Source organism: Dunckerocampus dactyliophorus, chromosome 21, assembly GCF_027744805.1.
Source record: "Dunckerocampus dactyliophorus isolate RoL2022-P2 chromosome 21, RoL_Ddac_1.1, whole genome shotgun sequence".
In the NCBI taxonomy this organism is placed as follows: domain Eukaryota; kingdom Metazoa; phylum Chordata; class Actinopteri; order Syngnathiformes; family Syngnathidae; genus Dunckerocampus; species Dunckerocampus dactyliophorus.
In genome coordinates, this window is record NC_072839.1 from 14,841,021 (window position 1) to 14,857,784 (window position 16,764).

Consider the following 16,764-nt stretch of genomic DNA (forward strand, 5'->3'; position numbering starts at 1 on the left):
TTTGCGTGTAACCTCATTTGTGCAGGAGCTGATGTCCAATTGTATTTTTAAACATGACCTCACCTTTTGGTGAGCGACTGTAAATGAGTGACTTGGCTAAACGGTGATTTTAAAAAACAACAAAGGAGCTGTTGTTGCAAAAATTGAGTAGGATTTCATACCAAAAAAAGGACAGGTTAGGAGGTCATGATGCCAGGTTGTTGGCAAAAACTCCCCAAAATAACACATTTCCACGATATCACAGTTTTAGTGCAGATCCGGTTCAACATGTCACCAACGGGGTACTTTTTTTGTCATTTTGCTTAATTTCCATGAATATAAAAGACATTTTTGTGGTAAAATGTGTACTTTTAAGACAGTTACTGTATGTAATATAATGTACTACATTGTATAGTGTGCTAATAAACATCCCTATGCTTTGTGTTTGTACAAACAAGCGCTGCATACGCGCACACCCTGCGCAAAGAAAGCGACAAGGGAAAAAAATTCCCCCGCTTTTATGTCCCCCATTGCCACATTAGATTTATCAAGGGAAAATCTGACATATTGTGGCCCACTTGCATCATGAACGACGCCGCCTCGTTTTATCTAAATCACTTGTCTTCCGCTCCATCTGTGATAGCGTGCACGTGGCACACACGCAAGCGTGACGTCAGTGACTTTTGGCCTGACGGCTTTGGCCTGTGATGTTATTTCATCGATTCAGAAGCGAAAACACCTTTTTAGCTAATAACGATAGAAAATCGGTAATGATAAAGCATTACCAACGCCTCAAAAGCAAAAAAAAACCCAAAACAAAATGAAGCAAAGTAAATGATTTCCAGGTTTATTGCAAAGCAAGCTTGAAGCACACGCACACACAGTGAAAGAAAACATCCGATTAACTGCACTAATTAACTGGACTAAAAGAAGGAACACAAAAGGACTGCTAATCGATGACGTGTGGTGTGATAGCTAGTTTGGTCATAGGTTTTATCCGTTCATCCATATTCTATAGCGCTTCTCCCAATTAGCGTCACGAGTGAGCTGGAGCCTATCCCAGCTGACTTTGGGGTGAGATGCGGGGCGCACCCTGGACTGGTCACCAACCAACCAATCGCAGGTCATGGGTTTTAAATATTTTATAAATCAACCACTTTTTTTTCCATAGCTAAACCAGGCTAGTAAAGCGCGGAAAAGGTGGACGTGAGTCACACTTTAAAAAACGAAACAAAACGATATGGATCAGTGTCACTCACAAGCGGTTGATGCTATTTTTACCCCAGAACAAAGTCTAAAAATAACGGGGCCGTCTTATATTCTCAAGATTTTATACATGCAAACCAACAGGTAGCGTAGGACGACTTCTCTCTAAGCTTTTCTTCCTGTCCTCAGACAGACACTCGTGGAACCTGGAGACCGGTGGGGCAAGTTAGCAAACAGAGGTATTTAGGGTTGTCCTTACATCAGGGCTCATCTTATATCCAGAGCCGCCTTTATATTTGGGGCTGTCTTATGCTCTGGGTCATCTTACATCAGGAGTCGTCTTGTATTTAGGGTCATCTTATACAAGGGGCCATCCTATAGTTTGGGCTGTCTTATATTTATGGTTATCTTATATCAGGGTCATCTTTGTATTTGTGGATGTCTTATATCAGAAGTCTTCTTATATTCAGGTCATCTTATATCACGGATCGTCTTATATTCAGAGTGTTCTTATCGTCAGGCTTCTCTTATATTCAGGGTCGTCTTATATCAGGAGGTGTCTTATATTCAAGGTTGTCATATTCAGGGTCATCCTACATTAGAGGGCTGTTATATTCAGGGTTGTGTTATGTATCAGGGTCATGTGCTATTTTATATCCAAAGCCGTCTTACGTAAGAGGGGTCTTGTATTCTGTGTCGTCTTATATTCAGGATTGTGTTACATCGTTGGTTATCTTACATCAGAGGGCTCTTATATTGAGGGTCATTTTATATGTCAGGGTCGTCTTCTCTTGTTGTGCTTGTGACAATGTGCAATGCTAGAGAAAGTAGTGCCTGCACTAAAAAGTGCTTTGGTCTGTTCAAGTCAAGCAGCGCCGTGAGTTAATAAAAAGGGAGTGAGGAGAAACCAAAAACAAAAAAAGGCACAGTGGCGCTTTGGCAGGAAAAAACGTCACACGTCGTCGTCCGAGCGCTCGTCGCCCCTCAGCCTCTCTCGCTCCCGGTGCCTCTGGATGGCCCGCCAGATTCGGCACAGGACCCCGCCCCTAAAGAGGCGGAGCTTAGTGATGATGTCGTAAACGGCGCGCAAACTCGAGAGAGTTGATACCTGAGGCGGAGGCAGCGCAGGTCGTCTTTGGTGACGTCACTGAGGATGTCCATCAGCGTATATTCTTCAAGCACAAACTGCCAAGCAAAACAAATGAAGACATTTTTTTTTTAACAACTGAATTCCTTTGTAAATTTAAATGCTGAGAGAAGCAAATTCTAATATGCAGACCTTGTCAATCGTGTCAGGGTCCGCCCCCTGCTCCTTCAGCCAATCAGTGAGCTGCTTATCAGGCTCATGGTCTGCCGGAATGTGGAAGATGGATGGAGGTGAAATATCTAAGAGAAGAAAAGCTCACAAGTTAAAAGAAGTTTCCAGGACTAAAAGTGAAGGGGGCTTACCTGGCGGTCTGTGCCGGACCCTGACCAGGTCCATGTCGTGCGTTCGCTGCTGCAGGGTGGCCTTCAGGACCTGCTGGTACTCCTTCTCCTTCTGAAGCAGCTCCTCCAGCAGCCTGCAGGGAGCGGCAAACAAGAACATGAGCTGAGTCAGATTTCAAACAATGACCTCCACCTAGTTTTTTCTATTGTGCGCGGGTGTTCACAACTTTCCTGTTCTGTTCGTCACCGTCTTTAAATTACGCAATCCGAAACTGTCAGGTGACAGTCTCCCAACCTCCGCGGATTAAAGCCATGATAAACAAAAGTAATGGGACACCGACAGGAAGTGAAGACAATATGGCGTGGCTGACCTGTTGGTCTCCTGCTTGAGGCGCCCCAGCTGAGCCCCCAGCTGGTGGTGGGAGCGCTGGTGCTCGTGGGAGTGAGCGGAGTGGAGCGTGGCGACGGCCGAGGAGACGGGGTCGGCGGGCTCGTCGGGGGCCGGCGCCAGCACGGGGCCGAATTCGGCCTCCTCTTCGTCCACCTCGTCCTCCTTCTCTGCGCCCTCACACTCGGACGCTGGGCCGAAGTGCGTCTGCAGCTCTGACATGGGAAGATGTCAAGATAATACATGTGAAAATAAGATACACTTTTTACCATTACGTCCCAAAACAGTCCCTATCATAAAAGGGTAATAAAAATGTAACACAGGATTTTTTTTCTTTTTTTCATCGCCTCAAATCTCTTCAACAACTTCAGACCTAACCACAGATTAGAGTTTTTAGACATTTGTTTTATAATTTTCATGTATTTAGAACCTTTTTGTCAGAACAAATCTTGATTTTTTTTCAATCGGAAATAAAATGAGGTGCAAAGTGGGATATTTGAGATGGCTTTATTTTAGCCTTCACTAGGTCAGTAATTGGTAACATTGATTTTGTTGCAGTATTATTTTTTGAGCGTTTATTAAACAAAACATACACTTTTTGCCCTTCAGTCCAAAAACTGTCCCTCTCAAAATAAAAGGGTAATAAAAATTTTAAAAATTTATCGAGGAAAAGGCTTCTTGAGACGTCATCTGTACTTCTGTGAAGAAGGTGTCGGACGTTTCGCTCCTCATCCGAAGAGCTTCGTCAGCGAACTTCGTCTTCGGATGAGGAGCGAAACGTCCGACACCTTCTTCACAGAAGTACAGATGACGTCTCAAGAAGCCTTTTCCTCGATGGACAACTCCTGTACGACTGAGAGCCTACACAGACGCATTTTAAAAATTTACTTTTTTCCTTTTCAGCGCCTCAAATCTCTACAACTCCAGCCCTAAACGATTAGAGATTTTATAAATTTGTTTTAGATTTTTCACATTTTTATGACCTATTTGTCATTAAAAAAACTTGGATTATTTTGACAAATAATACAATATTTTCACAAAAATGAGGTGCGAAGTGGTACATTTGGGATGGTTTTACTACAGCCTTGACTAGACTAGACATTGATTTGATGGATTCTTATTTTTTTTTTAGCTTTATTAAACAAAACATACACTTTTTGACCAGTATTATAAAGTGTGATACAAATTTTAAAAATGTATCTTTTCTTTTCCCCGCCTCAATTCTTTTCAACTTCAGACCTAACCTTATCAGTTTTTATCATTTTTTAAAATATTTGTTATGTTTTAATGCCCTTTTGTTGATGACAGACGATTATTATGAAAGCAAATGGAGTTCATTAAAAAAAAACCTGAACACGTTTTATCCGCAGGTCTCTAAACTGTCCACTAGTGGTCAGCAGAAGCTGCTCTCACCTGGAATGAGGATGGTGATGGCGGCCTGCACTGCTCTGCGGATGATGTTATCCATGGCAAACATCCAGTGAGGTTTGATGTGATGGTTCCTGAGCACCTTGTTCACCTGAGGAAACGAAACTGTAACACCGTCTAATGCCTTCAGAAAGCAGTCGTGTGTGTGTGTGTTCTCTGACCGAGTCCTGGAAGCCAAAGAGCACCAGCTGGATCTGGTTGATGGATGTGGAGTCAAAGTCCAGGTCCAGCTTGAGCTTGGAGATGGTGGCCGCCATGACGCGCCTCTCCGGGGAATGAATGAAGTCTCGGAGGATGCAGATGATCTGCTTGATGTGCTCCACAGATAGCTGGAGCTCCTCGCTGCCCTGAACGTCACAGATATCAGCAAAGGTTGTTCGCTTCAACCAAGTTAAACAGCTTGGTCAGTTTGAAATATCAATATCAAAGAAATATATTTTGGGGGGTTTTAACCATTTTAAAGACCACTATATGTACAGTACGTAGCTATACTGTTCTTTTAATTGAACAAACAAACAAAGCGAAAATACACAGAAGAAAAAAGGTGTCTTGCTTTGAATGGGGAAAAAGTAGCGCCATCTTGTGGACAATCTCAAAATGAAATCAAATGAGTGCATTAGTTTATGTTATGATAAATGTGGCATTCCAAGTGGGACATTTTTGGTCAGGAGGAGCAAATGTGTGAGTTTCTCGTGTAGCGTGGATGTTTTAGGTAAACAGTCTTTCACTTGAAGAGCGCTTTTCCAGCTCCAAGGCACTCAAAGCGCTGTTACCACATTTACCTAGTGATGACACAGCATCAGGAGCAACTGGGGGGGTTCAGTATCTTGCCCAAGGAGCCACCTGAGCCATGCCACCCAAAGACAAGCAGGCTCACTGACAATTGTAAATGTTGTTAAAAATGATTATCCTTTAGCAAATGCCACCTCCAGAATATACCTACAACACAGCCAGAAAACTGCCAACTGTTAAATATGAGCGGGTGGCCTCCCTGCATGCATTAATCAGCACCTGGATGTAGTTCTCCTTCAGGTTGGAGATGACCTTCTCCTGGTCCTCGTTGAGGACCTTGAATAGAATGGCCCGCCTCTCGCTGTCCTTCTTCAGTAGGAAGAGGCCCCCGTCTCTGTCCTCGGGCGAGGGCGGAACATTGCGGTCCTCCGACACGGAGCCTTCGTCTGGAACGCTGCAACGCACACAAACACCTCAGTGTGTGTTTTTTTTTTTTGTCTTTACGACGGCCTGTTTGCAGATACAAGCCTCTCCTGGCTACCGTGCACCGTGAGTCTGCAGCACACGCTTACTTAAACACACAAGAGTCCAGCATGGTGTGTGTGTGTGTGTGTGTGTGTGTGTGTGCTGCAGCAGCAGCTCATAAAGTTATTGTTATACAAGTGCTGCATGTTGTAAAAGGCAGTGGAGCATACTCGGAGCACAAGGAGGCCACCTGCCAGCCAAAAAGTCTTTCACATCTTTCCAACATTAGCAGCAGCAGGAATAGTTTGCTCTGTTGGGTTGTTGGTTAGCAGAATTATGCAAAAAACAATGAAATATTTATAATGGTAATTCATACCAAAAAAAAACATAATAGCATAATAGCAGACACATTTTCAGATTACTTAAAATTACAATGTTAGTATAGACTATCACCCAATAGAAAGTTTATCAATTTGCAGCATTGGATATTATTATTGACCAAAATAATTGTTTTTGTTTTTGTTTAGGTTAATATGCCAGCAGAAGTTCTTCAACCTAGATGAATTTAATAAAACATTTTGTGATTTACATATTGTAAATATACATGTAGATATTGTATATGTCTTTTTAATGTAATTGTTTTAATTGTTATCTATTCATTTTCATATTATATGATCTAATATAAAATATATATAATACATTTTATTATTATTTGTATTTATTATAGTTATTTACTCACATTCCAAACAGAAACAATTAATAATTAATAAAACATTAATTGCTGAAATTTGGGGGAAGTGTTATTATGTACAGCCAAGGGACGATTTAGTTGTAGTAGTAAATAATACAATTTTTTAGTTTGCAGAATTGTTTGAAAAATTATTACATTACAATATTTTAAAATATTTACATTTTTTTAAATAAATAAATTACATATACATACATACATTATTTATTTAATAAATAAACACATTTATTAAATTTTTTTTGCTTGCTTGTTTATTATTTAGTGTGTGTAGAAAAAAAATACTTCACCAATTTACATAACATTTTCTGCAGGGGTGGTGCACCATGTAAAAGCACAATGACATTTTTGCTAATGTCTTAGTAAATAATGCATGAATCTGCACCCAACAGGTCCACATTCTACTACATTCAGTTGATCAGTCTCGAAAGGAAAGTATGTAGACGTGTAGATAGAAAGTATGCGCACCTCAGGTAGTTGGAGTTGGGCGGTTTGAGCAGGTTCTCCGAGCCGGAGCTTTTCTTTTTCTGGAAGAAGACGTCGTGTTTGGAGTCACAGTCGGGGCTCATGGAGCCGTGTTCGCTGCTGCTGCTCCCGGTAGCCTCGCACTGCAACTGCACCGGCAGGGAAACGTGGATGTAGTCTGGCGGGCACGCACAAGAAACACAGGTGATGCACTTTGGAAAGATTTGTTCATGATTCCCCAATGCCGGGAGCACTCATGCCACCTGACGGTTTGAAGGCGATCTTGCTCTTCTTGCCCTTGGTGTTGTGCCTAACAAAGGTGTCTCTCAGCAGGTCAGCGGCGATGGCTCGTTTGTGAGGGTCCGGCTCAAAGCAGCGCAAGATGAACGACTTGGCCTCCAGCGACAAAGACTCGGGGATCTCCGGGTGGATCTTAAACATCCCCACCTGCAACACACAGTTGCAAAGTCAGCATGTTTTGTCTTCAAATTACTTTCTTTTTTTTTTTTTTTTTACAGGGAGGTTTCATCAACCTTAAACATGGCGGCTTGAGGCTCCCCCAGCTCATGGAAGGGAGGCTTCCCAGTGGCCATTTCTATGATGGTGCACCCCAGGGACCAAATGTCTGCTGGGGCCCCGTAGCCTCGAGGACCCTTGTCAATGATTTCTGGAGCCATGTACTGCAGAGTGCCTGCACAGGGAGGAGAAAAGAGGGTGCAACATTAATGCCAACATGTGGCGCCCCCTATGGGTTGTGGACAAAATGTTAGTATACATGCAGATATCAACAGCGCCACCATGTGGTGTATTTCTCAGAAAAATAATAGCACGAAGGGGTGCATATTTGACAAATTTTCACTCTTTTGCATGAAGCGGTTTAAGAGTAGAAGAGTTAGCTTGCACCAAAGCACTTTATAGCGCAAGGAACCATATTTGGCTGCCACCGCATGACTCACTAGAAATAAGACAGCGTGATTTCACCCATTCAATCAGCAAGATAATACTGAAAAAAATCATTAAATATTTGAAAATTATACTTTTTCCTTGATGTGATTTAGTTTTAAAGTGTTTTTCCCCCAGGCAGATGGGGAATTTGCTTTACACAATGACCTAAACGGTTCACAGAGGACAGGGAACAATAAAAGGCAGCGTCAGAGAGGAGATAAGGACACACACACACACACACACACCTACTAATGAAAGATAAACACCATTCTGCCTCTGCTTGATTAGCTAATCTAATTACACACAGTTCTCTGGCCACTGGAGAAGGCCAGATGGTGCATGAATGTGTATGTCCGTGTTCATCGTCCTGCTAAGTGTTTCCATAGATAGCGACTAACGACGTTATGTCATGAATAAGTATGTTTAAATGTACACTCGCCGCTGATATTTTGAAGCGTTTTCGGTAAAAAGCAAAAAGCACAAATTACCAGTGAAGGTCTCCGTGCAAGGGTTGACTCCAGCCAGCCGCTTGGAGGTGCCAAAGTCTGAAATCTTCAAGACGCCGCTGTAGGTGTTGACCAGCACGTTGTCACCCTGATGGGGACATAACAAGTCAATAAAATGAATTTGATGTTGGTTGACGTCTTCTGACCTTTATGTCCCTGTGTACGATCTGGTTCTCGTGCAGGTATCGCAGCCCCTCCAGGATCTGTCGGGTGTAGAAGATGATGGTGGCCTCCTTCAGGGGCCCCCATTTGGAGCGCAGCAAGGCCGACAAGCTTCCTGAAGGAAAGAGGTCCATCATTACAGTTCAGTCCGCCCCTCACATTTCAACAAGCATTTTTACGACAGTATGTCTTCTCAAGGGTGATAACTAAATGCAAATACTTTAAGAGTAGTCCCCGTACAGCTTGTATAGAGGTGTAGTGTTACAATCCACTGAAAGGGACTCGATGCACAGCCATTTAAAGTCAGCTAAATAGTTGGCAACACAAGTGAGTAGCAAGATAATTGTGACTTACCTGGGTGTGCCTGAGTGCTGCCGGCACTGGAAGAGCTGTGGTTCATTGAATTACATGTAATTTGGCATTCTGAAGCAGAAATGGCAATTTTGCAACAAAAATATGGAGCTCAAACACACCTTCAAGATGATCAAGTGCCTTGCTAAGGCACTTGGAGGTGTGTTTGGGCAGGTGGAGGAGCGCAAGGTGTCCTAACATCCACCAGCCCTACCAGTGATGTCATCATGGAGGAGTGGAAGAGGATTCCAATAACAACCTGTGCATCCTTGATCAATTCCATGCCCAAGAGGATTAAGGGCAGCGCTAGAAAACAATGGCGCTCACACTAAACATTCACACTTCAAACAGAACACTGCAAAGTGGCCTGGTTTCCGCTTCAGAATGTCACAGTACATATTTTACTTCAGAGTGCCGGCAGCACTCGTGCAGCCCCAGACCATGACGTTACAGCCACTGTTAGCTAGAAACAATGATGGCTATGTGTTGACTCATTTTCACTGGATAGTCCATCTATACTGCTGTACGTACAAGCTGTACACAGACTACTCTAAAGTATATCTATTGCTATCGTATTGTGCCTTGAGAAGATGTCATGAAATGCTGAAACACACACCTCCAGGCACTTGCTCCATGAAGATCTTAATATATCCGTTTTCCGAAACGGAGCCCAAATACTGCACGATGTTCCTGTGCTTGAGGTACTTGTGCAGGGCGATCTCTTCGTGAAGAGGCTGCGAGTACCTGATTGACGAACAAGAAAGAAACAAGGTGACTAATCACAATCTATATGGTTCCTGGTAGGGATGGAGTCATCAAGCACCTGCTGTCCCTCTCCGGAATCTCCTTGATGGCAATTCGGACCTGGTTGCTGAGGTCCCTCCCAGCGTACACCACTCCATAGGTACCTCGTCCCAGCACCACCCGGTCGCCCGTCTCGTCGATGTCGTACTCGTACTGAAACACAACAGACACACCAGATCACGCTCTGATATGGAACCTGAATCATCTTACAAAAACTGACCTCCAGTGTGTCTCCGTCGCCTTCGCCTTCCAGCTCCACCGAGTTCCCAGTCCCGTCTGATATCATCTCCTTCACCATGGAGCAGAACCTGGGAGGACACATGTTCACTCCCACTGCGCGGCCACAAGGGGGAACCAAAATGTACTGTGGAGGCGCCCGGCCTTACCGTGCGCACTGCTCCTCTGTGGAGAAGTAAATCTGGAAGTCATCCGAGTTGTCGTGGACGTAAAGGAAGCAGCAGCGTTCGTCAAATTTGCTGATACTGCAGACAGACAGATATCTTTTAATATGCATGCCATAGGAGGAGGGTGCACCATAACCCCTAACCATGAGGTCATGTTAGCCAGTAAGAAGCCTGAAGAAAGTCATTTCTGGAAAAAGCACAATAAGTAGACTCATAGTAGAGTGAACATCAAACTTGAATGTTAAGCTAACAAAAGTAGGTTTCGTAAGTGTCTTCTACCTGATGCCTTTGATGGACATAGCGGTGAAGTTCCACTCGTGGATGCCTTTCTACAACACATCAAGGCGACGGATGTTCACCGACCAGAACAAGGAAGCTCTCATTGATTCTGCGAACACAAAAAAACGCAACTGACCGTTTCAGCAGGAGAAACATGCCAGATGGAGACGTTCTTCTCTTCCGCCTCATTGTTGATGGACACGTACGACGGTTGGTAGACCTTTGTGGGCTCCAGAATCAGCACCTGTAACAACACAACATAGTGAGGGTCTTGTGACGATGGGATCCATCTTGATGCGCGTCTGTACAGGAAAGCGCAGTCGGTTGGTGGTCCCCTGTGTGGCCTCCACGATGATGTCCATCCAGAAGTTGAGTCGGTCCCTCTGGGGGGAATGCTCCACCGTCTGCTTCTTGAACCTCTGGATCAGCTGCAGGTTCTGCACCACCGAGCGCAGGTACCTGGACACAGTGCTCCAGTTACCAAAACTTGGACCGCTCCCAGTTCTGACCATCAAATACTCGAATGTCTCCCATGAGGATCTCACCAGAGAGGGGGCTTCAGCTTGAAGAGCTTCTCGGCAGCCTGAGTAGCCTTGGGGATGTCGTTAGCCAGCATGCTAACAGTGAAGAACTGTCCCACGTCCCAGTAGTTGTTCATCTTCTCCAGGGAACCTTTGCGCCCCAGCAAACTGTTCAACCGAACACCTGAGAAATATTTGGTGTCATTTATGTGAATGATCTTGTGTGCATGAGAAAGCTGAGGGTCGCTCTCTTTGACCACATTGTCATTTATGAACACGCGTTGTACAACAGAGCAGCAACAGAACCAATGCTGGAATAGCGGTAAAGGGCCTAGAGCATTAATGCCACGGATGCACTCATTGTAAACGGTACATAATTGGACACCCCAGCGATGATTTGCTTTTGTACATCACACTAGAGTCTTTACGGACCTGAAATTCTGGATCCTCTTACCAATTTTCCTGAGTTCCATGGAGCTCTCAAACTGTTGCCCAGCAACTATGAGGAGCACCGCCAGGTTGATGCCAGAGTAGAGCGTAGGCTGCAGCTCAAAGCCCTTCCTGTACCTGCAACGGTTCTTAGCCTCAATCGCGCGTCCATTCTCCTTCCGAGATCGTAAGCGTGTCCTCCTTACCACTGTATGGCATTGTCCCTGTTCTTGGTGTCCTTGCAGTCTGAGTCAAGGAAGATGTCCTTGTAGATCCGTCCGCAGAGGCAGAACATGTCCGGTGCGGGATGCTCGCAGGACTGCAGGACCTGCAGCATCACCCGTAGCGCTTGCTCCCTGTCGCCGGGACTGTTCCTCCTGCGATGCAAGACGTTAGGATGAGGCACATCGACGTGTTCCCATCTCTGTGGACCGGTACCTGTTTAGTGCAAAGGCGTAGTGGAACTGGATCATGGGCTGCGTTGCCAGGTCACACGTAGGCAGCATCTCCAAGGTCTGCACCAGTTTCACCATGGCGTCGTAGTCCTGGTGGGGCACATGACAATGAAGTCAGTTGATTCTTGGATGGGTTTGTTAGAACCCATGCCCACCTGGATGTCTCTGTAGGAGAACAGCAGGTTCATGACGATGTCCTGCGTGAGGACCTCGGTGTTGTCGATGCGAAGCTTGATGCGGGAGAGCTCCTTGGCCAGCTCTTCGCCCTGATACTTCTCCCTGGCCTTCCTGATGTCGTTCAGCAAGGTGTCCTTAAAGGAGGCACTGGAGGGACACGAGAGGAAGGTATGAGGTTTATCCTGCGTCTCTCTCTTTGAATGTGCTTTCATTTCGTCTGACCAGGACGTGACGTGGATGTCCTTCAGCAGGCTGGTGAAGCGGTCCATCAGGGGCACGCACAGGGGGCCCAGGAGGTTGTCCCAGCTGGGCTGCATGTACTCGCTGGCCCTTCGCTGCGCGTCGCTCTCGCAGCAGGTGTACTCGTGGTTGGGGGTGACGATGTAGGGGATGAAGTAGTAGTTGCCACTAGAGGCCTGGAGACGGATGGGGAGGGTGGGTATAATGGACCCTGGCTAGTGTTATTGGGTAGGGGTTGAGGATCCGACCACTACTGGGAACTGTTAGCACAAAGTGCTAGCCTTTGTGTTGCTGTTATTCAACCAGTATGACACAATCACACTGCTGTTACGTTACCTTTAGAAGACCGGAAAGTCCGGTAAGACCTTGAATGGAATGTGCAATGGAGTATTTCTTAAATGTCCCCTATTGTGCAAAAGTGACGTTTTAATGGAGTTCTAACTGTGATACGTGTCCCAAGAGTCTTTTTATGAGCACCAAATATTTTTTTTTTAAATAGTAACTTTTGACGTACCACATTTTAATAACATCGTGAAGGATGTTCCCCAGGCTTCGCTACATATTTTTAAATCGAGCCCAGAGCTCTGCCCACTACCCATCAGTCAGCTACAGACATGCTGTAAGAAGGAGCTGTAAGTTTCATCATTTTGCTTTTCTTCTGCGAATAGGCTAACCCAGCATGATGCTTCTGTTAAAATGGGAGTGTAATGTTAGCACTTTAGCATGCCACAGCTACGCTAGCACTACAAACATTTGCATCCTCCTGTCCCACTCCTTAATGTTACGTTGCTCTATGCAATGTATGACCCTTACTACGTACACAGTTGCGCTTCTTGGAGACACATGCTCTGTCTGAGACAGGCGCCGACAAAAACAGCCCGTTAGCATTAGACACACAAAACAGCATCCAGCATCAATGCCAACAGACTACCTTTAAAAAATGAGAGATTAGAGTTGATTAGAGTGTTTTGACCACACCAGGAAGTGCAACTGCAACAGCAAACGTCTGTGATACAGCAAATGCAAAAACATTTGCTTAGCTCGCTTTCTGGTTGTGAGTTACACAAGACACTGATTGGAACTTCCTCTTCTGTGGCCATTCGTAAAAACAAACAAGCAGGCTTCCAGCATGCTTTGCTTAGCTGCACGGTACCTACTTTACTGCCAGAGCCTCTGTATTCTGGAGGCAACTGGACCCAGGGGAACCCTAAACCTGGTGGACGGGCGGCCTACTCCACAAACACAACATTAAAATCATTTGCTTGGAAGAACAGCTGCGAATATTTGACAGGGTTCTATTTCAGGAGTGTGCATGTCACAAATATTACTCCCAAAATAGACACGCTGAGATACTTACTGTGTTTTTCTGAGCAACCATGTCCTGTGAAGGGACAGAGCACATGAGTGACTTGAATAACATAGCAGATCACCTTGTTCTAAGGGAACCTGGCATCCATCCAGGGAACACGGCACTTACCTTCAGGGACTGGGCCGTGTCGGGGTCGGTGTCGTGGTACAAGATGACGTTGTTGGCCATGTCGAAGCTCTCCCTCACACCCAGGTGGTAGAACAGGGAGGGCTGGCGGAAGACATCGCTCATGTCCACGACTGCAATGTCTGCAGGAAATTAACATTGCTTAAAAAAAACGCCATAATGCAAAAAAAAACAACAACAACAAAAAAAAAACGCCTACTTACCAAAAACAGCTTTACAAATATCATATATTAATACATTGCACACTTTGGGTGAATGATTGGCAGCAACATTTATTTTCATGCGTCATTTTTTTCCTACAGTGTCAGAGTTTAAACAAAAACTCAACGTCCTCGTGGCAAAAACGTCTGTCCTCCCAAAAAAAACTGCTGTAAAAATATATTCACATTTTTGTACACTTTAAACAAGTCAGTCTTTTTTTTAACTAAGGCGGTCAAAGTTAACGCCAAGTTTCCTTTAACGGCACTTTTTTGACGCGCGATTAATGGGCGCAAGTCCCATTTGACGAAACGCAGCAGAGCTACAAGCGGGAGCAAATATCGAGCAGAAATGGACCAAGAAAAGTGTATTTGTACCGTCGCTGTGATTTGAGTTGTCACGGACTACGTCGCCTGCCGGAGAGAAGCGAGAAGTTACTGGGACACGGCCGGTGTTTTTTGAAACTGTCATTTATGCAACGATATCTTGGCGTACGAGTGTCCCAACTAACGAGTGATTTTTTTTCTTTGTTTATGTAACTCCCCTATTTTTTTTTAGAAAAGAAAACAGTTAAGAGATACTTTTTTCTTTTTTTTTTTACACACACCATTGCCCAACGCCAATAGCAACACGTTCATGATACATACACTACACATATCATTTCATTCAACATGAGAAATTTCGCTGCATGCTTTGAATAAGGAAAAAGTAAGCAGGTCCGTAATAAAGGATAGCACTTGTTTAAGTTAAGGTAAATGCAGGATGATACGTTTTTAAATGGGACATTTGTGGTCGTGAGGAACAAACCTGTCACTTTTCCCAGTGGCGTTAACAATTTCGGCCAATTTAAAGTGCAGACTATTTATTCACAATTCATTTAAAAAGGAATATCCTCTGGCAAACTTCAATTTATAGTTACAGGATTGAAAACAAAAAAGCAGATGGCATACAATGTACCTTGGATCTCTTCAGGTTCATGCACTTTAAACTATGCATTGTTTAGAGCAGGGGTCACCAACGTTTTTTCTTGTGAGAGCTACTTTTAGAAAATGAAAATGGCCACGAGCTACTCATTCTTGTAGAAATGATTTTCAACCCAAACAGATCAAATATGCTTGTTTTACCAAAATGTTCACAAAATGCTGGTATCCACAACTCACATTTTATGTTTCAGAATACTTTTCTTTCTTCACATTATTAACTGAAAACCTGAATGAAAAGCAGGCCTGCGGGCGCCTCATGTGGTCGTGTGGGGCTACCTGGTGCCCGCGGGCACCACGTTGGTGACCCCTGGTTTAGACAAACGTGTCTTTGAGGTGCCTAGATTGTCTTCTAACTTTATTAGCAAGCTGTCGAGTCATTTAGTGTGTACATTTACTAATTTATTATTTAATTTACTAATTTGCAAAGTTGCAGTATATTTTTATGCAGTGCTTTGCACATGACAGACAAGTTGAACATGAAGTTATAAGTTGCACTAAACCTGCGTCGTAGAAGCTGTCCAACACGGAAGTCTCCCCAAAGTCGAGCCTCCCGAAGGTGACTGTGGTCAGCAGGGCACTCTCGGCGTCACACGCTCGCTGGAGGCACTGCAGCGCCCCGGACTCCGGACTGCTGGCCATCACCGCCTTCAGCCCGTCGTTCAGTACGTACACAACCCGCAGGGAGCGCTGCTTAGCCGGGGGACTGGGGCTGGACAGCTCGGCCCTCTCCCGGTCCCTCTCCAGCTGCACGCACATACCGGTCGAGTGCTCGCCTGCCATGTCCGCTGCCTGCGCGCTCTGGCCCGGCTCCATGGCGGCGTCAGTGTGGGTGGGCTTCCTGGTGGTGCCCTGCGATCAAGTGTGCTGCTGTTCGTACCGGGTCGTCGGTGTCCTCCCGGGGCTCACCTGGCGCACACCTGTCGTCTCGGAGAGGAGAGCGTCTGAGTTTGTTCCCGGACATGTCCGCCTCATTAAGTCACATCAGAGGCCGATTATCTCGCACCAAGAGGTCCGCTTGGCCCGGACCGGTTGCGACTAGATCCCTTCAGAGGACGGAAGTGGAGGAAGTCACTCCACATATACACGCACGCACATACACATTCACATCTATGGACCATAGGGGTAGGTCAGTGACTATTTTTCTCACTTTGTTATGTTATATTAGACTTTTCCCTTCAAGTTCAAACGTCAGACGATCATAGCACTTATTAATCAGCCAATCAGATTGCTCGAATGTCATCCCTATGCGGCTTGCAGCCACTAGAGGGCGTATTTGCATGGTATCTGGTTCATCATCCACTACTCTTCTACACACGTAAATATTGAATGTCATTTACTACACTAAATATGCGCTAAAGGTAGCATCGTGGCCCACACAGAGTTGAAGGAAGCAGAAAGTAAAAGCATAGAAGTTTGAGTAAATCTATGATTTCATGACGATGAGTAGATCAAACGTAGCGTAGACTGAAACGCTGAGGAGTCATCCTCTTGTAATGTCTCCCTCTGCTGGTGACGTTTAAAAACGCACCATTTGGAGGGATTCATATAAATTGATGTTCATTTTAAGGATTACAACGAAATACTGTACTAGGCCTAAAACATACTCGAAAATACATAATGAAAACATGAAAACATTTTTTTTCTTCCTCGCAGGGCGGGGGGGGGGGAAGACATTCAACCTACAAACCCCTGGTGACAACGTGCGTCGGTGTCAGGGCAGTTACACAAGCAGGAGGAGTTTGGAGAGAAATGTCATCATCGTGGAGTCGTGAAATTCGAAAAGACTGCCAGAAAGAACCGCGAAGAGAGCCGCTGCTTTGTGAAGCTGGCGAATGCTAGTACCTTGGCTAGTACTAGCCATCTGCTCTTCTTCTGCCTTTGTGGGCGATGAAGTAAAAGTAACCTGTGGGCGCACTACCGCCACCTAGTGGGGGTGTGGTAAAATCAACAACGCTACACCATGACGTCAACAGGCTTAT

General features: G+C 45.0%; 1 protein-coding gene across 1 annotated transcript; it reads right to left on the reverse strand.

The window, feature by feature from the left end:
• Nucleotides 1-810: 810 nt before the first annotated feature.
• On the reverse strand, nt 811-16,674 carry map3k15 (mitogen-activated protein kinase kinase kinase 15). Its single transcript, XM_054765705.1, has 29 exons — nt 15,286-16,674; nt 13,587-13,726; nt 13,467-13,490; nt 12,092-12,285; nt 11,848-12,016; nt 11,676-11,782; nt 11,444-11,614; nt 11,263-11,375; nt 10,833-10,992; nt 10,596-10,746; nt 10,424-10,531; nt 10,288-10,337; nt 9,991-10,086; nt 9,825-9,912; nt 9,624-9,757; nt 9,417-9,544; nt 8,434-8,564; nt 8,270-8,375; nt 7,370-7,527; nt 7,100-7,283; nt 6,840-7,014; nt 5,441-5,615; nt 4,591-4,776; nt 4,415-4,520; nt 2,985-3,216; nt 2,635-2,747; nt 2,465-2,571; nt 2,294-2,370; nt 811-2,231 (listed from the first exon to the last, which is right to left on the reverse strand). The coding sequence occupies exons 1-29, from the start codon at nt 15,596-15,598 to the stop codon at nt 2,138-2,140; spliced, it is 3,990 nt and encodes a 1,329-aa protein (XP_054621680.1). The 5' UTR covers nt 15,599-16,674; the 3' UTR covers nt 811-2,137.
• Nucleotides 16,675-16,764: the final 90 nt, after the last annotated feature.

Excerpts from the sequence above, each read along its gene's own strand:
- map3k15 (XM_054765705.1), bottom strand. The coding sequence starts at position 15,598 with ATGGAGCCGGGCCAGAGCGCGCAGGCAGCGGACATGGCAGGCGAGCAC. Across the intron at positions 3,217-4,414 it reads CATCACCATCCTCATTCCAG|AGCTGCAGACGCACTTCGGC; the intron begins GTGAGAGCAGCT and ends TTCCCATGTCAG. Across the intron at positions 2,748-2,984 it reads CTCAAGCAGGAGACCAACAG|GCTGCTGGAGGAGCTGCTTC; the intron begins GTCAGCCACGCC and ends CGCTCCCTGCAG.